Genomic DNA, 24,846 nt, shown 5'->3' with positions numbered 1-24,846 from the left:
CCTGGACTCATTAGCTAATGGACCATCATGCTGTCATTTACAGCTTTATCAAATATTTTTAGAGGGGGGGGGCTGTCTAAGTAATTATCTTATGAACTAATGCAACGTCAAACACACAAGACCTCGGTTTCTGCTCACCCACACCACTCGCATAAATACATACATCGAGTATATTAGCTGAAAAAATTAACAATGTTATTGGAGGGTGTAAGGGTTTGCTTTCTTATCTGGAATTGGAAGAAAAGTCCAGTGGACTAAAGAAAAAAAAAACTGCAAAATGAACTTGACTTGATGATTAGTTATACTGCAAAGACGATTCAAAAAATGTGTGAAAATGCCTTAAAATAAGTCTATTTACCCTTAATTTGAGCAGGTAAATTAGATGATCTTTCAATGGAACAGAATTTGTACCCTTACAATAAGATAATTAGATATTATGCACTTGAATAAAGAGACTAGGTTTTTTTTATTGTAAATTGAAATTGTTTCACTTACCTGCTTAATTTAAAAAAACAAATATTTATTATAAGAAAAATGGCCAACTTAGATTTCAGTTTTGTCCCATGTAAAAATATGGAATAGTTTTACGTTACCAAAATAAATCCTGAACACTAAATGTCCAGATATTAAGTGCAATTTCTGCATAAGGTACAATATATAATGTGGCTTCAAAAGGCAATAATACATCTTTTAGGTATTTTTGGAGATAAAGCAACACAATTCAGCTCATAATTTTGAAGCAGAATAAAAGTTAGACCTCATTGAAACAGAATATGAAAATTAGAAGAAAAAAAACTTGTCAGTAAAACTACAACAAGAATTAGTTCGGCAGAGTATTGAGGGGCTGGATAAATTCACAGCATGTTTTAAAAATTTTCACATGAAGTAAAAAGAAGTTTTGTGTTGGTTTATCACCAAAAAAATCAAAACATGAATTCTATTTTTGGAGACAATAATGAAATACTTTTGCGTATTTCAGTGTTTCACATTGTTCTGATGGATTTAAAGCTCACATCCTACAGCGAGCTTTTTACTGTCAACTGGAAGGATTAACCGTTTTCTTGTTACAATATTGCATTTTGCTATCATACTTTAAGGTATACGTTATAACAGAAGGTCTGTTTCTGTGTAAGAAAAGCTTTAACATAACTGGAACTTCAGCACCAAATGGAAGGATAGCCTGTTGGAGGTAGAGAAATAATAAAAAACAAAAAGTATTTAGATTTAAAAAGGAAAAATGTGTGCATTGTGGAGGAAGTCCATATCATAATGTTCCTAAAGAATAGACGGCTGAAGTTCTGCAACTAAAAGCTGAAGCTTAAAAATATAGAGCTGCACAGACCTGATTTGAATGTTTGTATATTGATCGGTTAGTGGAGGTTTTCCAGTCTTCTGACACTCCTTCCTTTCAACACCCCTCAGTTCTAACAGCAGCTGTAACAGCTGGATCACATCAGATACCATGCAGCCAGTCCAGCCAAGGCGGCGAACCATGTGGCAAACAGGACCTGTCCTGTCGGGTGCCTTAGAGCAGCCATGAACAGCTGACCGAAGTACGCCGTTCCCCCCGATGCCGCTTTGATGTGAAACAGACAGATAACCAAGTTTAGGAAGCGAACAATCCTCAAGCATTTAGGTTTTAAAACATGTTTCTTACTTACCCATTTTGGCAGCATAGTAGGGACATTTGCTAATGTCTCCACCAGTTTCTCCATGAACAGACATGCCGGCATCTAAAACATCCTCTTGAATTGTTTTCCCAATTTCTTCCAACTCCTCGAACACCTGACAGAAGAAACATTAAGTTACTTCATGCAAACCTTTGCAACTTTTTTTTTTTTTTGCATGTCACACATTTTGAAGACAATTTTTTTCCCCTTGGCATTTAACACAGCAATGAATAGTTGGTTTCCGGTGAGTTAATGGGTTTTATCATATTTAATGTCTTTTATTTTGTATTTTTAGAAAATAGGCCTTTGGTTAAGTTTCTGTGCTTAGAAAAAACCAAAAGGATGTGGATTTCAATAGCAGTCGTTGAGTTGGATTTTGTTCCCATATTGACTTTCTAACTTATTTCACTGTTATTTTATAATAGATTATAGTGGAAGTTTTTGCCGCATTTCAGTTTCAAACAGCTTAGGTTTCAGTTTTGTGCTCTAAAATTTCATCTTTTGAGTTTTTCCGGCACTAGTGGTTCATTTTTTTCGACAGTACGCTGACAGGAAAGGGGGTATGAGAGAGGGGGAGAGACATACAGCAAAGGACTACAGGTCTGATTCGAACCCGGATCGGCCACAACAAGGGCTAAAGGCCAATTCATGCTTCTGACTCATAGCCTCTGCAACCGTCAAATCTGTCTCTGTGCAAGGTTCTGCAACCTTCGTCACGCACCTCAATAAAATCCTGACTACGCATCGGACGGTCGCAAACCCGCACAGACAAAAAGCAGCTGTGATTGTTCCTTGGTATGCCTTTCCAGCTGTCTGTGGTTATCGGTGCCAGGGCGCGCCATTTTTAAAAACTGGGGAACAACTACAATGGACAACTACAACGAAAGGTTAATCGGTCTTTTTGCCAACTCCATTAACAGAACCTGTTCCTCTTCGATGTCTAGAAACTCTAGATCCATCTCCGTGACTGGGAGACCTTGCAGACGTGCTATTGTTGTTTTGGAAGACACTCCCGCCAGCGCCGCCGAAGTTCTCGTGACCATCCGCTGAAGTTCTAGCTAGTTCTCGAATAGGCTTCCCCTTGCGCTTTGGCGGGAAACTGCTGTGAGTCCCTAGAAATTCCAGACCGACGGGGCAGAAGCATACCAGCCATACTGGTTCGCAACCAGATGCAAGCGACATTTTATGTGTGCGGATGCAGAAGTATAATCTGCCCTTAAGGCCTCCGTGCATGGGTCGTGCTGCTCGACCTGCACGCCCTGACATTTCATCTTGTTGGCAGCTTTTGGTAATTAGCTCTGCATCAGCTTACTTTATAAATTGTTGATACCAACACACAACCAAGTATCATCAGTTGGAGAACCATGGTGATGCAAAGGGTAATGATGCATTCTTTCCAATTCTGCGCCCTTCTATGCAGAACAACCTTTGGCTGAAAATACAGCTGCAGATCTATTTTTCTGTCGATAGAGACAGATCATGTTGCCCATCTTTCTTTGCAAAAGAACTCAGGCTCATTCTGATTGGATAGGGAGTGTTCTTCTTCTTTTCTATTAAGTCGGATCGCAGGCAACTTTAAGGTGCATGCCGCCACCTACTGTACATGTGTGTAGCAACATTGCTTTACATCAATCCAATCCTATTTTTTTTTTTATTCTGTATTCTGCAGATAAATAATGATTTCCTTAATCTGTAAATATCCTTTATATTTCCTTCATTTTCCAATATTCCTTTAAGACTCCATTCTTGGCCTGTCCTTTCAACCATTCTTCTCAATTTCTCCCTTTCATGTTCCTAAGTTTTACAGTTCATCAGTACATGTTCTAAATTCTCTTTTTCTCCACATCCTTCACATTTATCATTATTTTTCCTCTCTATTAAATATAAATTGTCATTTTATAGGGAGTGTTTGTTAACATCAGTCTTCAAGTCTAAGGATGCTTTCTTCCTACAAGGTGAACCTCTGTCCCATTTTCAAGTCTTTTATACTCTCTAAGGTTTTTTTTTAAAGGTTAACCTGTATTAAGCTGTATTAATTCTCTTTAATTTATTAACTTAAAAAAAAGCATCCACACAGCATAATGGTGTCTTTACTGTGTTTCACTTTGGGTAATAGTGTGTTAAGGAGAGCACAGATTTTCACTTCTCTAATACTGTAACCTTATGTCCTCTAAAAAGAGCTTTAGGAGAAGAATAAAGAGAACTGAATACAAATATGCACCAAATTCCTCTGATTTTTTTTTGCAAAATATTCTGAACACTTCCAACACTGAGTTTTCTAACCACCTCTTATCTTACTATAAGTTTTTTTTACAAATAAAATCATAATAAAAAGATAGATTTGACTAGGGTTATAAATCTTTAAAAAACCTTCAGCTAAGTATATTTCTGATTAATTCCACTGGAATACCACTGAAGATTTCTCACTTATCTAATAATAAATATTCTTGGTCCTTACATTTAGTAACTGAGCCTTGTTTTCACATGAAGCTCTTAGCTAAAATCCCTATTTAACATCTCATCTATTAGTGCAAGTGACTGATTACCAGTTTCCACAGACTCTCACCTCCATATTAAAATGAAAAGCTTTCACAGCTTCCTCCACCAGTTTCTTCTTTGTCTCCAGGTCCAGGTCCAGCTCGTTCATGCGACTTCGGTACAGCTGCTTGAACGCTTTAGCGCTGTGGATCGCGTCAAACTGGTAGAACTCCAGGCCCTCCCCAGTGGGCGGCAGCTTCAAAGCTCTCTGCGCCACCTTTCTCAGCACTTGACCTCCTGACAGGTCACCCATGTAGCGGGTGTAGGCGTGGGCAACCAACAGCACAGGGTCCTCCTGGCCTACCTGGTGGATGCGGTCCACGTAGTGCTGCGTGGCCTGGGAGCAGGTGATCTGACTCTTCCAGTCTGGACCATAGAAATATTCGAGGTCGCGGGCTAAGGCTTCATGACGGTGAAGCTCCGCAGGGAAATATAGAGGGGCAAAGTGGGGGTGGTCCTTATTCCTCTCGATCTCCTCCTCCATGGCCGTGTATGTGTGGTAAAGTGCTACAGCACCAAGCTGAAGGAGAAAATAAACAACTTTCTTATATTACTTTTATCATGTACAGTGAGGAAAATAAGTATTTGAACACCCTGCTATTTTTCAAGTTCTCCCACTTAGAAATCATGGAGGGGTCTGAAATTATGATCATAGGTGCATGTCCACTGTGAAAGATATAATAAAAAAAAATTATCTAGAAATGACAATGTGTGATTTTAGAACTATTTATTTGTATGACACAGCTGCAAATAAGTATTTGAACACCTATTTGGTACAGTAGCCTTTGTTTGCAATTACAGAGGTAAAACGTTTCTTGTAGTTTTTCACCAGGTTTGCACTCACTGCAGGAGGGATTTTTGCCCACTCCTCCACACAGATCTTCTCTTGATCAGTCAGGTTTCTGGGCTGTCGCTGAGAAAAGAGTTTGAGCTCCCTCCAAAAATTCTCTATTGGGTTTATTTCTGGAGACTGGCCAGGCCACGTCATAGCCTTGATATTCTTCTTCCAGAGCCAGTCCTTGGTTATCCTGGCTGCTTGCTTCGGGTCATTGTCATGTTGGAAGACCCAGCCTCCACCCATCTGCAATGCTCTAACTGAGGGAAGGAAGTTGTTCCCCAAAATCTCGCAATACAAGGCCCTGGTCATCCTCTCCTTAATACAGTACAGTCGCCCTGTCCCATATGCAAACACTCCCAAACCATGATGCTACCACCCCCATGCTTCACAGTAGGGATGATGTTCTTGGGATGGTACTCATCATTCTTCTTTCCCCAAACATGGTTTGTGGAATTATGACCAAAAAGTTCTATTTTGGACTAATCTGACCACACTCCTCTGGATCATCCAAATGGTCAAAGGCAAACTTAAGATGAGCCTTGACATGTGCTGGTTGAAGCAGGGGAACCTTCCCTGCCATCTGGACCTTTTTTCACCAAGCTGCTTGGCAATTTCCCCGTAGCCCTTTCCAGCCTTGTGGAGGTTTACAGTTTTGTCTCTAGTGTCTTTGGACAGCTCTTTGGTCTTGGCCATGTTAGTAGTTGGATTCTTGCTGATTGTATGTGGTGGACAGGCGTCTTTATGCAGCTAACGACCTCAAACAGGTGCATCTAATTTAGGATAATAAAGTCCTCGAGGGTCTGAATTCTGGCTGATAGAATACTTAATTGCAGCCTTATCATACAAATACATAATTTAAAAAATCATAGATTGTGATTTCTGGATTTTTTAAAAAACGATCTCTTTCACAGTTGACATGAACCTACGATGACTGTTTCAGACCCCTCCATGATTTCTAAGTTGGAGAACTTGCAAAATAGCAGGGTGTTCAGATATTTATTTTCCTAACTGCACATCATCCTTCCATCAATCTTACACAGTGTTTCCATGTCTAACTCAGCAGTAGAAACTATTCCTCAAAGGGATTTTTAATTAGGGCTTATGAGGACATTCTGAGAAGATAAGAGGTTTATCTGCAGGAGGTAACAGTAAGAGCTTTATCAGTTTAGAGATCATGGAGGAAATCTCCATAAAACTCTTTTAAACTCTTCACTTTCTTCCTGATGACTTTGTTCAGCCTCACCTTGAAAAGCTCTCTGCGGATTCGTCCCCTGAGGAAATCTTTTACAAACTGTGTGTTCTCTGCTTTTTCATGAACCTCCTTGGTTCCTGCAGCCAGCATCTCAGACAGATCCTCTGGACTGCAATGGAGATTCCAAAAAGAAACAAAACGAAGCGATAAACTCACTTGTTCTCCAAACCTGAATCAGTCTGTAGTGTTTTTTCTAGAAAGCAAACCACAGAATTGCAAACGGGTTTACCTGAGGTCACTATCTTCCTTCTCATATCCTGGCCCTGATCCATTGGATACACTGGTCTCCATCTTCTCTGCTGACATCCTCTGGGTGGATTGCTTTTTGGTCCAACCTGAAATTAGTTAATTTCAGCATTTTTGCCACATTGCAACAACAAATTTCAATCTACATTTTGAAGATACATTTATATTCACCCTCTTAGTTAATGCGTTGTAGAACTACAGCACATTTTATTGAGTGTTGAGGAGCATGTCTTTCACATGCACACCCAGTTTTTTTATTTTTTACTTTCTGTCGTGCCTTGAGTTGCATTAAGGTCTGTACTTTAACTAGACCTTAGGATTTGTGGGTATATATATTTATGATTTGTCCTGGGAAAGGCAAACCTATGTTCAGTCTAGCTTTTGGCCTCTAATAAGCTTATGATCAATGCTTGTCCTCTATTTACCTATTTACATCTTTCCGCCTGCAATTAGCATCCTGAAGAAAAACATCCCCCACAGCATGATGCTGCCACCACCATGCGTTAGGGTGGTGCCTAGTGGTTAGGGCATAGAGCTTGGAATCCTGAGGTTGTGAGTCGAAACCCACTGCCACTCTGGGTCTCTGATTGCTCCCCTGGTGCCCCACAATGGCAGCCCACTGCTCCCCAAGGGGATGGGTTAAAAGCAGAGATAAATTTCTCTAATGTGAGATCAATAGGGCTGGGTAACAGAAATCGATTTAATCATTTTGAATCGATTCCTTTATATTTTTGCAAAATCAACGTCAAGGGAATGAGATCGATTATTACATGACGTTCACATTCAAATTAGCAGGAAAGATGAACTCAAGATTACTTCAAGCCAAACAGCTGCAAATGTAGCCAATAGGTTGACTGAAGACATTAACAAATGGGGGCTGAACAGAAAACAACCTGTAGTTGTTACAGACAACGCCGAAAATATGGTTTGTGCAGTGAAGATAATGCAGCTCATGCATGTCTGAGTGAGTGAGGCTTCACTTTTCACAAACAAGTTTCTATTTATGAGACAGTTTTGTTCACATCTCAAGTTTAAACTGTCCGATTTACAAGTTTGCACTTTGTGTTTAATATGACAGGAAAAAATAAAATACATGAGTATTTTGAAACACAGTTGAAACACTTTTATTACTGTAAAAACAGATTGAATCGAAATTAATCTATTTAGCACTTTATTAATGAAAATCAAACCGATTCAGAACTATGGCGAAAATACCCAGCCCCAGAGATCAATAAAGTTAAATTATTGTTATGATTTGCAGTAATGTAAAGTAAGGCCTTTATTTGAAAGCTCTATTTATAAATGCAAGTCAGTATTGTTAAGCTGCAGGTCACATAGTGCACCAGATTAAAATCAAATAAGATGCACATTATATTACAGAACCCATTAAAGACCACCCATTAGGACAAAAAGCAATAATACTTAATATGGAAACTTAACTTTTAATTAGTGATGAGTGTAAAGCTGGTGAAAACAAACACATATTAAGCTAATTGGCCTTCTTAAAGCCGCTGACCTTGGTTAAACCCAAAAGGAAAGCACAACATTGACTGTCAGCTAACACAATTGGTCTCTTTGGATCACAAAGGAACCTTTAAACAACATCCATGCTTGCATGGCGTAAAATGTTGAAACAAAAAAACACACCGAAACACAGAACAGGCCTGATTTCTGGGGTTTTCCAGTAATCTCCGTCACTATGATGCAGAAAGAAAAGCGTTTCAAAATTTTCTGATAAACTATTACAATGAAGCTCGTTTCATTTCGATATTTTAGAGAAACAATCCTGCTCCACTACAGTAAAGAACTAACATAAACTTGATGAAGCGTCGCTTTTACAACAGCTAACTTTACTCGCAGCTACGTGAGCTAAAAGCTAGCTAACAAATTGGTTATGATTAAAAAATAGTGACAACGTAACTTGATAGTAATAACATATTTTGCTCTTTTTTTTCTATTGGTCTTAAAACAGTCAAGCAGAACAAACCTGTCCTCCTCCAGCTCAGTTCTAATGACTTATAAATTCAAAAACAGGATACGAAGCTCCGCGGAACAACTTTACTCTGAAGTGTTTGTTCCTACCCGGTTAGAACAGACATGCGCTTCTCTACCGGAAATGATAGCGGAAATAGATAGTTCCGGTAAAATAATTTGTAGTTTTAGGTGATAAAATAAATAGCAAATTTTCTGCTTTCTACTAAAATCAGTTACTCTGTTTTACATGTTAATAAGTCAACTGGCGCTTTTCCAATCTACATGTACTGGGTTGCATCAATTTAGATTAAATAAATGTAATTATTTTTATCACCAAATAATTAAGACAATTGCATTCATCTGATTTATTTTGTTTTCTTGAAGAACCACTAAAAAGCTACCCCCCCTGAAATTTCACCACAAATTTAAAACTTAACAAATCTTCTTTACCAATGTCCGGCAGTTTTGATAAATGCATTATGATGGTGTGTTGCAGCCTCTCCCTCAATGGAAAGTGAATCCCTGTAATCTGATACTTCCACTTTTAAGGGCTAAACATAATCTTTAAAGATACATAAACCCTAGTCCTCACATAGTGGGGTTCATTGAAACCAGAGGTGTCAAAAGTATTAATGTTTATTACTCAAGTAGAAGTATAAATCCTACAGTTTAAAAATCATTTTCTATAAGTTACAGTATTATCTTAAGTTTTTTAGTTGAGTAAAAAAGCAAAAGTACCATTTTTAAAACTACTTTCCTGCATTACTTCTATTAAAAGTAGAAGTAATGCAGGAAAAATGTCAAGCACTGACGCTTTAAACCTTATACTGCACTACCCTATTAAAGAAATTTTTTCTATAATTCTCGATAACCTCCTTATGCTTAATTTTCTTAGTTTATAACTAATGGTGACTGTCAAATTTAACTTTGCATCATCTTGAAAAAACAATTTATTTTGGTATGTAATGAACAACAAGTTGGTGCAGCACCGATTTCAACCACAAAGACATGAATTGTCTGGATGAACAAAATTATTTTGATGGTTTTTATTTTTTTAAATACAAACAAAATAAACAAAAATAAAAATAAATCAAACAAAACTAATGAGTATATCATTAAAATGTTAGAAATTAGAGATATTTGCAAAAAAAAATGTAAGGAGTAGAGGTAAAGAGTTAAAAAAAATTACTCCAGTATAGTATAGATAACCAAAATTTCTAATTAAGTAAGGTAACAAAGTATTTGTACTTCATTTGGAGCCGTTCTGAAGATATTCCATTAGGTTATATCCAGGTAACGTCTTCCTATGAGCGAACGAGTTGAAGGCACAAACTAAACTGTTCATAATTTGGTCTTTATGGTACGCCAGCATTCATAACAAGTAGGCGAATCACTGTCCCCCAGACGTCCGCGGTTATATTTTTTATATTTTTATTTTTTTAAAACAAAGCGGCATGTGTATGACGTCAGAAAAAAAAAAACGAAATTAGAAAAGTCTTAATATCCTGGAATATCTTTCCTTTACATATAAATATATCTGTGCAGATATATAGATATATCTGCACAATAAAAAGCTAAGGAAAGACTATATAGTAGTGGACTTGGATTATTGCACTTGTACTGCAGAGATGTACTGACCTTATAAATAAGGAGAGAGAAGAATATTGCACGAGTAACAATATTTAATGTTTTGCAAAAGATGTCCAAGGAGTGCTGACCCTTGTCCCTCTTCCTATCACCTGCTCCTTCCCCTAATTGAGGAGTTGTACAGCTTGATGGCTTGAGGAACAAAGAAGTTCAGCAGTCCTGAATTTGGGGAGGAGCAATCTCCCACTGATCAGGCTCCTCTGAGTGGTGAAGATCATGTGCAGAGGGTGGCCGGCATGGTCCATAATGTACAGCAGTTTGTTAAGTGTCCTTGTCTCTGCCTCTCCCCAGAGGGTCCAGCTTCTTGCCAATCACAGAGTGGGCTTGCCTAACCAGTTTGTTCAGTCTGGAGGTGTCCTTCTTGGATGTGCTGCTCCCCCAGTGTAGAAGAGGACACTGGCAACCACAGACTGGTAGAATATCTCCAACAGATAGTTGCAGATGTTGAACGAAGAAATTACAAAGAAATTACAAGCAAAATACCATCTACTTTTCTTTTGTGCCTATTTCATAATAACACTCTAAAAAGGATTTGACATTGAAACATTGATAATTATGATTGTAATATGTAGTATCTGTATTACAAAGATTCAGCCCATGTTTTTGCTTCACACTGAATCAAAACATTCACACTAAGCAACAACAGACTGGCTTCGAAGGCTATTCAAAAACTTAGTTTTTTTTTGCTGAGCCAAGAACTATTTCTGACCATAAATTACCTCAGATGGACAAGGGACAAAAGATGTTGTGATAATCCAACAGATCTGGAAGCAATTGCAAATAAATATATTGCCAATTAAGGATGAGGATACAGAAAGACTTCTTCCAAAGAACAAATTATGTTCTTTTGTTGTTTTTTAAAAATCAGAATGTATATGTAAATGTACGAATACTGCTGTTTTTTTTGCATTTTTGTTATTTCTAATAAATGAATTGGTTTCTCTGTCTTTTTTCCAGTTGATTTGTGTAAAAGAATAAATGTCACACTACACCGGAAAAGTTTTTAAATGCGTTTGACTGCTGTGATCTGTCTTTTTCTTTTCAAATGTCAAAAACTTGATATTTTAATGGCAGAACATAAAATTGTTAGACTCTCTGTATTAGCAGAAGATTTTGCATCTCCATACAAAAGTAAAAGCATTCATAAAAGAACAAATCTAAACAAACAAAATTTAGCGATTTGTTGCAATTGGTTACACTTTATTAGATAAGACAGCTTTTAAACACTTGGTATTATGAACAAAATTTGAGTGCACTCAATTATAATGGAACCAAATTAGTACATATAAAACTGAATTTGAATCTCTCTTTATGATTGGGGTGATGTGATTATATTGATTTGATCGATATGTTTTGCAAATTATCTTAACTTTTTTTCATCTGAGATTATTGACATTTTAAATTGATTAATATTGTATACATTAGGAAAGTGAAAACAAATGACCAAATCAGCACTGTGTTACATTTGCTTTACTAATAAAAATAACTAATCTCTCTCTAACAACTTATACAGATCTATGTTTAAAAAGTGATTTTTTTCTAGTCTTTGTGCATATGAGAATAATACATGCTCTGCAAGGATTAAGGAGCGGATGGCAGGAAGCTGAAGCGACCTGTCTATCATTTGAAAATATGCCTGTCTGTTTTCTGCAGATATGTGTGTGCATGTGTGTGTCCATGTCTGTGTAACATGTGTGAACATGGGTGCATATGTAGTTGTGTGACTGTCGGAGCCTGAGATCAGTCTGGTGGAAGGATGGAGTGTCAGATGCTTTATTAGCGGGGCAGCAGGGGTGCCTCCCCCACCCCCTGCTACCACAGGAGGCCAGCGGGAATGAGATGAGCTAACAGGATGAATCACGCCTCGCCAGTTGGGCCAGCAAGCTGTTGCTATTGAAAAAAAAAAACACTTTTAGAACATTATTTATTCCACTGAGGCATTTTTTGAAGTACAGTGCTTTGCAGAAAAATGTATACTCTCTTAAATCTAAAAGGTTTTGTTTTGTTGCACCAGAAATGTCAATTTGTTTTTACTGGAAAACCAACCTTATGTGAAACGGGAACAAGTGGTACGTCAGAGTGAGGTGGAAACCATATGACACACAGTTTCGGAGACTGTTTACAGATTGAAATCTAATAATTGGGCTCCTTTTACCCTGATACTCCAGAATTCAATCTAGCATAATAAACCACCTTCAGAAACGACCCTTAATGTGAAATAAAGCCCACTGCTACACACAGCAAGCTGTTTTTTGAAGGCTTCAGTGGTCTGTTAAAGAGCATATAAAGGATACAGCATCATGAAATACAGCAGAAAGGCAGGGGTAAAGGATGGATGTTTTCAATTTGCGATTGTAGGACTTAATTTCTATTTCTATTAGTTAATCCCTCTAAATATACCCCACAGGTACAATGGTTTGATTTAAGGTCAAATTGGCAGCACTGCTTTGGATTTCTTTGGAGTAAAAGTTTTGATTGGGAAGTTATTATGTCTCCATACACTCTACCTGGTCCTGCAGTACTAAGCACTCTGTTGAATGGCTTATTTTGATTAGCAACACCCATTCTTTCCCGTGATGCAGCATTAGCAGAGCTTTTGATATCTACTAATATAAAAAATACCAGTAGCTTCGAAAACATATTTCCTCCTTTGCATGCTTCTCTTTTTGTTGTCTTTTTATCAGACTTAAATATTTTAGATCAGATTTTGAAATCAGAGAAAGATAACTTTATTGAATATAATTTTATTTAACAGGAGAAAGAAATGGCTTAATGGGAAGAAAAAAATAATCACTCTATTACATATTAACTGTTTGGGACTCTTTTGGCAACAGCAACTGTCATCAATTTGTAATAATGTTAAACAGAATAATAGAAATATAATTTCTTGCTCCCTAGAGGATAGTTTTGCAAACAAGCAAGTTGAAACATGCAGATTGTAAACATATAAAACAGAAAGAGTGAGAGTGTGCAAAAAAAGGCAAATTTACAGAAAAAAACAAAAGAGTAAGGGGGAAAATATTTGCCAGTTGTCTAAAATGGTACACTCAGATTTACTAAAAAGAGCAAATGAATTATATAATTATTTTTAAGAGCGCGCCATGCCCATTTAAAAAACACTAAGAGTATATCTACAAATAAATAAATCCGTAAAAGACACAAACGTTACAAAATGATATAAAACTTAAACGAAGAAACAAATCCACAACTACAAATATGTAATTTTGCTCTTAGTTACAGAGTGAAAACATCATCTTTATGGTTTAAATCCATTTACACAAACAGCGTCCCCAGTTGCCACGGCAATTCTCGCGAGAACTGAGAAATTAAGACCTTTGAAAAGTATATTATTTATTTATTATTATTATTTATATCATAATTTTGTTTTGTTTTTCATGTATAAAATCACACATCAACTGTAGAATTACGATTTTTTTCCCCCTCGAAAATGTTGATGTAATCTTCTTTTTAACAAGCAGCAGGTAAAACTTGGCTTCCGCATCCGTTAAGTGTGTTTTCGCGGGTGAAGAATTTTCCTTAACCTGCGTGTTTATCGTATGTTATATCTCGCAAAAGTTGTACACACGGTTATCTCTTATCGCTGATCCAGATGTTTAAGTTTTGCTTTTATACAAATATCTCCGACAGAGCCTTTCGAGAAGCATGTCTCTGCTGTCTGCGGTTCAGGACGCTATCGAGACATATAAGGTCGAACAAGCCAAACTAAACCGCAGCATTCAACTTTTCAAGGAAATCTTAAACAGCCTGTGAGTAGTATTCTTCATAATTGTGCATTAGTACACTAAAGACATGAAGAACAGTTACACAATATCTGACACTTTTCTGCCTTTTTATCCTGCCATTTTGGGGAAGTGGCGTATCTGGCGCTGTGGCTTAGTTGGTTAAAGCGCCTGTCTAGTAAACAGGAGATCCTGGGTTCGAATCCCAGCAGTGCCTTTTGCTGCATTTGTTTTTTTTTCTTTCCTGTGTTTGCTCTTTTTCTAGTATTACTATAAAAGAAAAGAGATAAACCAGAGTCCATATTTTTTATAGACATAAAAATACAGTGGCAAATTTTTTTAAATTTTTTTATGAGTTGTATTTAGTAAATCAACTTTTTAAAAAGTCAAATTACTCTGTGTTACTAATAAAATCTCTTATCCTAAACATATACTTTAGGCATGAGCTGCTATGGGATTTCTTTAAGATTGTTACTGGAGGAAAGTCTACAGTATCCAACCTTGTAACCAAACCTAACTTTATTTTAGATATATACTAACATCTTAATTTTGATAAACCCGTGTTAAATAAATGTAAAGGCATTGGAGCTGTTAATATCTATTATAATTTTCCTTTGCTTTTTTTGTTAGTTGTTAATCCTTTATGTTGTTTTCTACCTCTGTTAGTGGTAAATAACTGTTTAGTTACTTATTTACCCCCCAGGACACCACAAGCAGAGGAAGGCACTGAAGTAACACATACAAAAGAAGATGCTGCTGCAGGTAACTGTATTTAAAAAAGGCAGAGTTTGATGATTACTGATAGTACTGGAAGCATTTTCCCCTTTTAAAAAAGAATTTTCTTTAGTTTAAAAAAAAAACACCATCATTTATATCATGCAACACAGTTATTTCCTGAAATAACTTAACTGTGGCTGCATGCTGCCCTTTTCAGATGCAGAGTCCTCAAAAGCAGAGAGCGAAGATATAGAGCTGCTTGAGCGAGCACTGGAAAAAGCCCTCCGGATCCGGACCTTCTCAGAGGTGTCTAAACAAAACTGCAGCAGAAGCAAGCTATCTGCACCTCCTAAAGAAACAGAAAACATACCAGCTCTACTCACAGTGACTAAAGATGTTCAACCAACCATCAAGTCAATCAAAAAACCTGTCAGCCTTCATAGGAAAAGGGACAAAAAGTCTAATGTGTCACTTAGCTCAAAGCCTTCAGTGGTTCACAAACCAGGACAGTCCAAGAACCCAATCCAGCGCCATCCCTGCTTAGAGGCTGGGGCTGGAAATCACCAGGCAGCTAGGAGATTGCAGCAGGCTGTATTGGCAGGATCTGCCTCCCCTGATCAGATGACAGCCTTGCAGCCTAAAAACAAGACAGTCAGAAGCAATCTGCAAAGAGACAATGCCCAGAGCAAAGCCGTGCCTTCTTCAGTTAATACAGTGTCCTTTTCAGGGACAGATGGGTCTGGTGTTGACACTTTGCATCAACAGAGTGGGTAGGTTCTACACAAGTGGGCTGTGGAAATAATCATGTTTTTTATTTGCAATTAAAGAGATAAAATTGCTTTGTTTTGCTTTGGGGCAGGGGACTTTCTGTACAAACTACAAAATGGAAATTGTTGAGGAGAAAACAAAACAGGTTGCTGAGTACAGTTTTTTTTTTATTGTATCATGTTATTGCAAAGTGTGGAGTTATTGTCTGATATCTGACTTTTCTTTCTGTCTTTTAACTCTAGATTGTGGGAGAAAGTGATGACCCTACAGACGAAGCCTGATCCTGGGAGGAGTCACTTCATGCAGAGAATGAGGGCTACGGTATATTCTGCTTTTAAATATATTTTTAAATTTTCAAATGTTCCTTTTTAAAATCGGTTAATTCATACATGATAACTTACGAAAATATTTATACCCCTTTGAACCTTTCAATAATTTAATGGCACATGTCAATGAACTTCATTAGGATTTAAATTTACAAAGCAACAAGAAGAATTACACAAAATAAACAAATGTGCCGTTCAATGAGCTTATACTAAAACCATCCGTCATCAACCTTAGAGCTGTCAGTAATAGGAAGAATGTCTTTGCTCATCTAGAAACAAAATTTTTGTCCTTTTCTTTTCAAAATATCTTCAAAAAGGAGACGTCTGAGAAGGTTTATTTTTTTTTTTTTTTACTTTAAATGGGCCATTTTAACACGTAAACATTCTTTGATTCAAATCATTCCATCTTAGCTCTCTGGTTGCCTATTTAGGGTCCTGCTGTGTTCCTTTATCATGAGAATATCTGTTTGTTCATTATTGTCCTCTATCAGACCTCTGAGGCCTTTACAAAAAGCTAAATTTATTCATTTATTAATGATTTATTTATAGGTTTACTTTCAATTAAGTAACTTCTAAGTGTGATTAGTTGCACTGAATTTCATTTAGAGCTATTCTGGGTAAAGGATGTTTAAATTACAGAAACAAAGGGCATTTATAGGGGTTTGCAAAAACAATAAATCAAGAACCATATATATTTTCTAGCTATGATCTACTTTGCATTGTCCGATGTGCACTAAAACAAATATAAATCTCTTTTTTTTTTTTTATTAGGAAGCAATGCACATTACAGTAGAGATGTGTGTCGATGTGCACATCCTTTTCACATTGGGTAACAGTATTTAACAACATTTACATATCGGCATCGTAAAAAATATTGTGCAGCTCGAACAGTTGAGGACAACGCAAACTATCGATCTCCCAGGGTGTTTTTGTTAGTTAAATCGTACGAACAGTACACCACACAACTGAAAAAATAAAAAATTAGCAAAACAACTTAAATAAAAAACAATTATAGAGCGAAATAATAAATAAGCTGAGGAAATAAATTAAGCTATAATTAGTATAAAATAAAGACACCCAAGAAATCAATAAAAGAAAAAAAAAAGATAAAAAATAAATAAAATCAGTCAGAGGGAAGGGACTGAAGGGAGCGGTAGAATGTAAGAAAGGGAAGCCATTTGTCATAAAATTTATCAGGATTACCTTTCACTGAATATCAGATCTTTTCCAACTTCAGAAAAGACATGGTGTCATTGAGCCTCTGGGTACTGGGAGGGGCTTTAGTTGACTTCCAGTGTAAAAGAAGGCGGCCTCTTGCCAATAATAAAGTAAATGCTAAGATAGATAATTGGTTAGAAGTAAACTGCTTGTGGTCCTCTAGGAGCCCAAATATGGCAACGTGGGGGGAGACTTTTATAACCACAGAAAGTATTTTTGCAATGGTATCAAAGTAATTCAACAAAAAGCAAGAAAGTAGTGGACAAGAATAGAACATATGGAATAAGTAGACAAATGTAAAACTAAATAATACATTTAGGTGCTTTTTTTTCTTGAATTGAGGAAGTGAGACACTTTGCCAAAGGTACAAGACAATTTACATTTAAAATAAGAAAAATATTATTTCAAGTGCATATTATCTAATTATATTATTTTAAGATTAAAAATACTCATTCCATTGGCAAATCATATTATTTACCTACTCAAATAAAGGGTAAATGCACATACCGTAATTTAATACATTTTTGCTTATTTCTAGATAATTTTTGCAGTGAAGGATCTTGTTCTTATGTTCTCTAATGTGGAACGGTTCAGGGATTGTGACCGGTGCTGTAGTTTTATAACACTGATCGTCCTTCACTTGGTTCCCCGTCTATTACTCTGACCCCTCTAGTTTCCTGATAATTGGCCGTGTGGCAGTCCGGATGAGACCAGGTTTCTGCTCCACAGCATAACTGACCAAGGACTCAGCCTAGCACAGCTCTATCGGACCGAGGAGATTCTCATCAAGCAGCCACTAGAAACGGACGCTGAGCTCCTGGGTGAGAAATACAAGCAATAAAAACCAAGAGTGCAATAATGAGTAGAAATGAAATGGAGTGATGAGATTTGTATCTTAGTGTGGATATCTGTGTTAAACCACACCACAGTTGGCAGAAATCGACTATTTCCAGGGTTTTAGATCAATTGATGTTTAGTTTTGAGCATTTCCCTTTTTTGAAACACAGCTGGGGCTTCTCTCCAATTATTTCGGCTATTATGAGCCCTTCATAACCTGCCAGCAGAGTGCTAATTGCAGCAGTGTTGCTCTACCCTGGCAACACATCTGTCAAATTAAACCTGCTTTTTATTATCATCCTCCACAGGTGAGGAGCAGAGCAAGTCCCCTTCCTGTCCTACACTTAAGCAGCTGCAGCTGACAGCAGCAAAACTCCACCTTTCTGCAGATAAAGTGAAACAAGGTAAAAAATCTTATATGATGAGTAAATATGGCAGTGCCAGTTGGAAATTGAATTTTTCTATCATCTGAAATCTGCATTTTGTCAAAGTGCATATACTGATCTCAGTACTTTTAATGTAATAGGTGTAACAGCACTGAACTATTTCAGCATCCAGCTAAAAATAGATATTTATGTAAACTTTATAAGGATAAGTAATATAAGTTTTTATGTGCCAGGATCATGAGACACATCATTTTTTAATCTCTTGCTAATGTTACTGAAAATCCTTAGTTTGCATTTTCTGGTAATATGTCCTGATATAACTTTAGAAAACATAAATAATGATGTCATGACTTTTAAAGTTTCTAATGGGTTAATACATGAGATCTGGATTAACTGGAGGCAGGTTTGTTGGAGCGTTTTTGAACAACACTTCAAACAATCTGCTTTCCATAAAAAAAAATCTGTTAATTCAAAATAAATCAGTGGCTAAGTCATTTTCATGCATAGATATTATATCTGTTTAGGAAGGAGAGAGGCTTTGTGTTCTAGAGATGAACGATACAAAATGTGCACAGTAATCCTAGAAGGAGCAAAAAATAATAAATCTCTATGGACAAGTCAACTAAAGCTGGTCAGAGTTGATACCTGCAGTGAGTCCTGCACCAATATGGGCTTTAAGGTAAATCGATCAGGAAAAAGTTGTGATTGCATAAGAAAATAGAAGCAAATTACAGTTTTTAAATGTCCTCAAACCAATAAGCTCCTTTAAGGAATTTTAGAAATTTAAAAAATAGATAATTCTGTAAAAATATTACAGCAACGCTTCAAAAAAATATCACCTAAAAATGTTATTGTGTAAATAACAACAGATTAATCATTTGAACCTTTTGAATGATCCCATTACTTTCTGGGAAGGATGTTTGTTTATCAGTCTGTGATAAATATGTTGTTAGAGGCAGCATGATGGAGACGTTTCCAGTTAATTCTAGGATCCAACACCTTCTATGTGAAGGGGGCTGAATGTATGCAATAGATCTGACAGTATTTAGTTTCATCTCATTTTAGAGGGATTTAGGTGGTGTCATTTGACCATCATTTGAAGGATGGTTTTACCATGGGCAGTGCGCTAACGAGCTAATGTGGATGTCAGCCTTAGCATGTGGAAAATGAAAACAGACCCTCAATAAAACCTTGGTGTCAGATCAGTGCTTTGCTTGGCTTCATCCATGACCCCCCTACCCTGTGACAGCAGGATTTTAAAGCCTCTCCCTGGTGGTGGCTGAGCAGAGGTCTGTTTATTTAAAGCCGAGACTGCAGAGCGAAAAAAAAGAAAAAAATCTTGGGGTACGGTTGCTGACGCTCTAAAAATAACCTGGTTTTTCCGTCAGAGTGGAAAGCATGGGATCGATGGAGGCCAGAAGGAGGCTGTCTTTGCCCGTCTGAGACAACTGGTGGGTTCAGAGATGGGTCCTCTTCACCTCTGCCCATCACCATAACCTACAGAACGGAGCAGGAGCTCCAGCAGCTGGAAAGGCTGCGGATGAGAGTGGCACTGCTGCAACAAGAGATTTACCTTGAACAGGTAAAGATGGTGTTTCCGTTTTAACTGTGAAAACACTCTAATAATTTCTTTTTTTTACTGTTAGCCATGAATGATCCTATAGACTCTACGTCTGTTTGTCAGGTGCTGTTGGACACTCTATCCCCTCATCTTTCTTCCATCAGACCTGGACCTGGATGTCCCAGCCCCAGTGTGCTCAGAGACTTATACTCCCTGCTGGGGGAAGGAGGGCAGCGTTTCACTGCTATTGTTCAGGACTCTGAGCATGAATGATTCCTGAAATTGTACCACTGGGAGTAAACAGTCAAAAGCTTAGCAACAGAAAAACTTACACAAGGAATCAACAGCAGTGCAATGAAAGGAGAAGAGTCACTCTAATTATTAGAAGATCAATTAAACCAATTAAAATGGGAGTAAATCTTATTAAAATATCCTTTGAAGTTTCCCTGGTGAACGAAAGTGCCTGAGCTCTTATTGATGAGCTTTCTGTTACGCATCAGTGCTACACCTCTCCTCTGATCATACAACAGATGACCTAGAGATGAAACCAGGGTCCAGTTTCTTTTAATGTGTCTGTAAGAGTTTAACGTCTTTCCTAAAGCAGAAACTACAAGACATGTCAGCTCACAGATGGTCTCCATCTGTTCTTACTTGAGTTTGAGCCGTTTTGCATTTGATTTGTGATGAACTGCAACATAAATTGATTCTAAGGATACTGATTTAGGGGGGATTAATTAAAATTGCAGAACTAGTTTTTAATTAATTAAGGTTTGACTTGCCAAATATCTGTAAATCATGTTTGGATTTCTCTTTATATGCATAAATAAATACTTATGAAATCCTCTGAAAGTTGTAAGCTGACTGAGATAGAATTTCAGATTCAAAAGGTTTTAATACTTTTAAGGCATGTTATGTATTCCTCTGCAACAGCCATCCCAAACATTAGGTTTCATGGAAACTTGTCATATCAAGAAATAACTATTATCATTTAAACATGGTAATTATAGGATGCCCAGTTTTGCTAACCTAAAAACATTGGCAAACAGATCTGTACTTAACCCTTTCTATGGCAATCAGTGAAATAATCCAAATTTCAAGCCAATAGTTTTATTGGAATCCAGGATAAGACCTTATTACCTTAGTAACATTAAAAAAAATATGGATATTTTGATCGCAAGAATGAAAGTCAATGTAATAACAAGAAATGCCAACTTGCCCGAATAAATTAAGAAAAATAACAAAAATGCTTCTATGAGAAATGTGGGTGAAAAAAAAACCAAAAATTTTTTTGGGGTCCAAAATAACCTTAGAGGCATTAATGCAGATACAGGCACTTACATTTTTTTGTTTATAAGCCTAAATATAATTTTTAACTAGGCTTATTATTTTTAACTTTTCAATTAGCTTTTTACCTTTTTTTTATGACTTAACTTTTTTTTTACACTTATTTACCAGTAGGTAATGTATCATTCAAGGGCTCATCCTATTAGTCAAATGCCAAAATAAGATGTCCAGCCATGTAGCAGCATCTTTGCTGAATAGCTGGATATAGATTTTGTGCTTCTAGACCTGTGCAAGTGATCAAAAATAGTAACTTGCCCTTTAAATGGTTAAGGAACAAGTTTACATCCTGTTTTCCTCTGAATAGCTGCTTGGATACATGAAAATAAATTAAGTGTTCCTGTGTTATCTGGTTTTGGCTCTGATTTAAATATACAGCCAGAGCTACAGCTTAAAGGTTTACAGTCAAAGCTTAGTTAGGTGTTAAAATGGCTTAGTCAAAGTCAAGGCCTAACTTAATTGAGAAACTGTGACAACACTGGATTTTATTTTGGTATATTAGAGTACATTGGGTGAATATATATTCATTCCATTCCATGGTTAATTTTTTGTCTATCACATAAAATCCCAGATAACATGAATTTTGTCATGGTTATTAAAGTGTTTGCTGTGTACTGCAGTTACCTGCTCTGCCAGCAGATGGCACTCAACATGAGAAGTGACCACTGGCATCACTCCATAGTGTCAAATGTTATTAGTGTAGGAATTATTCAATCAAAAACCTGCATATTGTGAATGGACTGAGTCCATGCTCCTGATTAACAATAGGATGTCAGACTTCCTGATTAACAGGTTTATACTGGGGTGCTAAATACACATTAACCTCCTGCTGTCTGGCTTTATTTAATGTGTGTATTCTGTGGAATAATAGCCTGACGTAGTCCGACTCAATTCTAGTCAGAATATGAGTCTGATACTGCTCCATAGAGCTGTGATTATGGGGCGTGTTTCGAACGAACCAGGAAAAAAAATGCCTCTGCACTCAATTGGATAGATCTACAACCAATAAGAGCAACGGAGTGTGTGACGTATGTTAAGCGAGGCATAGTTGTTGTCCACAAAAATCAAAGCGTGCAGTTTCACGCCTAGAATAAGAAGATGAGACTTGATCGCGTTTCTCTGTTCCTCTTTTAAAATTAATTGGCTGTGGATATCTTCTAGAACAGACCTAATAGCAGATCTACTCACCCAAACTCTCCAGCGGCAGCCATTATTGTTGTCACCCAAGCGCGCTTTGGTCACGTGGTTGATTACGTTACTCTTGATCATCTGTCCATCATCGTATAAAGCCCGCCCTGACAATTTGATTGGATCGCCCAACAGTGGGCGATAATACTCGCGCTAATATGGAGCAGAGCCAGACCGAACTTCCCCGAACTCAAACCTTGTGGGCGGGACTAAGCTCGGACTGGCACCCAGGCTAGTGGAATAAGGTTAAAAGGCACCTCCACCATTACGCTTCATGTTTCACCATATGTTTTTCATTTCCACATTATGTTTTACGTATAAACATTCTCAGCCCATATGGGTCCAGCACTATATGTTTATCATGAAATCTCTCCATTTCTTGCCTGTCTTAAGTGTAATGTGAAGGCTATGACGTGTGGACAGCAGGGGCTGTGGCAGATTCCGCGACAGGTGGCGCTGGGTTCACACAGCAGGGCGTGGGTGTCTGAGCTCTGCCACACACACAAACGTAGGGGACACCCACACCCAGGCTGAGTCACAGACGATGCGCTCAGGGACCTGACTCTCTGCAAGCTGGAAATCGCATGTTTCCCCGAGGAGAGAAAGAGAAATAAGATTAGAAAAGAGGACTATTTTAGTCTCAGGTAGCCTGTTGCTTTAAAGCAAGAGGCTCACAATAATTCTATTGACTAATCCTGTTAAAAAAAGCTGGTATTAGTAAAAGTGTCAACAAATATAGCAAAAAGCTGCTCTGAAATACAGCTGTGAATGACTGCATTAAAGAGGAGAGAAGGAGCATGTAGGGAGGCATGGTGTCAACACCAAACATTGGTCCCTCTGGGAGAGGCGCCTATGCAGCTCAGCCTTCCTCTGACCTGCGTACATCAGCATCTGCCTTGCTCTGGCTGTCACCAGTGAGCTCCCCCACTCCCACCAGCGTGCTCCAGCCCTGCCCAGTTTACTTTCATTCTCTCTGTCCCTTATTTTCTCATGCCTATTTTAGTCTCATAATGGGAAAATCGGAAAAATTGTACTTCCTAAGAAACTCCATGGAAGTAGGCCTACCTCTGGATCTCACTCATATTCCCACATTTGGATAGATTAGCTCATACATTCCTTCTTACGTTTCTTTTCTTCTGGCTTTCCTTTTTTAATCTGAGGCAAAGAAGTGCAGGAACGAATCCAGAGAAACAAAACCAAGCTAGAAAGAATCCACTTCTCTCTGAATGCCTCTTGCTTTAGAGATTCCAGTTTCCCACTCCCTCTTTCCTTCACAAACACATTCTGTACTTTCCCTCTTTTATTTGTCTTTGGTTCATGAATACGTCTTTAGCTGGGTGAGCTGCTTGTTAACTCTCTGTTTTGTTTTATATTCTCCCCAAACAATTAGTCGGTTTAATCCCCCTTTTTCCCTCTGGTATCCTAACACCAATTTTCCTGCACAGACAGAGCCATGCTTGTCATTTAGAGAGGAACATTAGGAATATGTTCATTTCTTTCTTTTATGCCTTTAATTATCAGCAGTGTGTCTGTTGTGTCGTACTAATGGGGGCAACATAAGATCACGCACTTTTACGTTTCTGTTTTGTTATTTAGTTTATTTGATGTAATAGGTTATAGTTATAGAAAATAATTATAAAGGTGATAAAATAGTACAGGACTGTAAGAATAAACATCTGAATGGTCTTGCTTTGGCTTTCAGACCCTTTTTCCTAAAATCCCAAAATTCAATTCAGTTGTCTTTAAAAGTCGTGGCATCAATAAAATGAGCCCTGAGTGCTTAAATGAAAAAATATCTGGACTTCTCTTACCTTTTAAAGGCATTTCCGATCCTAAAAGTTTCTTTGGTCTAAGTTTACAGAAATTAGACTCAAAACCTTTGGTCACTTGTAATCTGTATTTATTAGTCTACCTGTTGGGAGTTAAAATCAGTAGAAACAAGGCTGTTTTGTGAAGGCTTCAGAGGTTAGTAAAGAGGGAAGAAAGATGTTGAAGGACAAGTAAAAGGGGTGAGACCAGTCAGATGAGACCTGTATGTTTCTGGACTCCATGTGGGCAAGAACCAACAGTGCTGATCACCCTGAACGCTTCATCCCCAAAGTGAAACATGATGGTGGCAGCATCATGCAGTATGATCATCAGGGCTCCTCTCCCCTCTATAAAAAGACATCATCACATCATCACAATGGACTGTTCTCCCTGCTTCCCTCTGGGAAGAGGCTTCACAGCATTCAATGCAGGACCAGCAGCTTCTGCAACAGCTTTTCCCCACTGCCATCAGACTGTTGAACTGTTGAAAACTCTAATCCAGTTACAGATCAAGACTCTGCATCAAACTAATAACATTATACTTGCACTATATGGTGAATCTTCAAAATCAATGTTTCTACTGCATTTTGTACCATATCTATTTTTATTTTGCACTGCTTTGAACCTTCATTATTAATGCCTTTTGCATCATGTCTCTCCTACATGTCTCTCCTACCCTGTTTACATTTGATCACTGCTGCACTTAAAGAAATGGAAATGTAATGTACGCTGTACAAAACCCTGTCTAATTCTTCATTTTCACTGCTAAGCTGCTGCTCATTCATTGTCG

General features: G+C 37.5%; 2 protein-coding genes and 1 non-coding gene across 4 annotated transcripts; 2 read left to right on the top strand and 1 right to left on the bottom strand.

Annotated features, from left to right (window-relative positions):
• Positions 1–960: 960 nt before the first annotated feature.
• Positions 961–8,648, bottom strand: hmox2b (heme oxygenase 2b). Its single transcript, XM_038270075.1, has 6 exons — positions 8,532–8,648; positions 6,528–6,633; positions 6,290–6,407; positions 4,237–4,728; positions 1,662–1,785; positions 961–1,576 (listed from the first exon to the last, which is right to left on the bottom strand). Exons 2-6 carry the CDS (start codon positions 6,602–6,604, stop codon positions 1,449–1,451), a joined length of 939 nt encoding a protein of 312 aa, XP_038126003.1. The 5' UTR covers positions 6,605–6,633; positions 8,532–8,648; the 3' UTR covers positions 961–1,448.
• A 4,912-nt stretch (positions 8,649–13,560) lies between these two features.
• LOC119773176 (tubulin epsilon and delta complex protein 2) lies at positions 13,561–20,691 on the top strand. Of its 2 annotated transcripts, none has more exons than XM_038270048.1 (10): positions 13,561–13,647; positions 13,814–13,932; positions 14,609–14,667; positions 14,840–15,392; positions 15,482–15,535; positions 15,633–15,711; positions 17,608–17,755; positions 18,080–18,175; positions 19,546–19,739; positions 19,842–20,691. In XM_038270048.1, exons 2-10 carry the CDS (start codon positions 13,829–13,831, stop codon positions 19,989–19,991), a joined length of 1,437 nt encoding a protein of 478 aa, XP_038125976.1. In that variant the 5' UTR covers positions 13,561–13,647; positions 13,814–13,828; the 3' UTR covers positions 19,992–20,691. The 2 variants fall into 2 exon arrangements, with proteins under 2 accessions (XP_038125976.1, XP_038125975.1); XM_038270047.1 differs by having other exon boundaries at positions 13,584–13,720.
• trnat-agu lies at positions 14,049–14,122 on the top strand. Its single transcript has one exon. It is a non-coding gene; the product is annotated as a tRNA-Thr (tRNA).
• Positions 20,692–24,846: the final 4,155 nt, after the last annotated feature.

The sequence above is a fragment of the Cyprinodon tularosa genome, unplaced genomic scaffold (genome assembly GCF_016077235.1).
Source record: "Cyprinodon tularosa strain WSP-4 unplaced genomic scaffold, ASM1607723v1 ctg75, whole genome shotgun sequence".
NCBI lineage: Eukaryota > Metazoa > Chordata > Actinopteri > Cyprinodontiformes > Cyprinodontidae > Cyprinodon > Cyprinodon tularosa.
This window is presented reverse-complemented; position numbering and strand designations above follow the sequence as displayed.

Bases quoted from the DNA above. Each gene is read 5' to 3' on its own strand.
- hmox2b (XM_038270075.1), bottom strand. From the start codon at position 6,604: ATGTCAGCAGAGAAGATGGAGACCAGTGTATCCAATGGATCAGGGCCA. The intron at 6,408-6,527 runs GTAAACCCGTTT...TCTCCATTGCAG, and splicing joins AAGGAAGATAGTGACCTCAG to TCCAGAGGATCTGTCTGAGA. The intron at 1,786-4,236 runs GTGAGAGTCTGT...TTCTTCTGTCAG, and splicing joins CTTTTCATTTTAATATGGAG to GTGTTCGAGGAGTTGGAAGA.
- LOC119773176 (XM_038270048.1), top strand. From the start codon at position 13,829: ATGTCTCTGCTGTCTGCGGTTCAGGACGCTATCGAGACATATAAGGTC. The intron at 13,933-14,608 runs GTGAGTAGTATT...TTTACCCCCCAG, and splicing joins AAGGAAATCTTAAACAGCCT to GACACCACAAGCAGAGGAAG. The intron at 18,176-19,545 runs GTAAAAAATCTT...TTTTTCCGTCAG, and splicing joins TGCAGATAAAGTGAAACAAG to AGTGGAAAGCATGGGATCGA.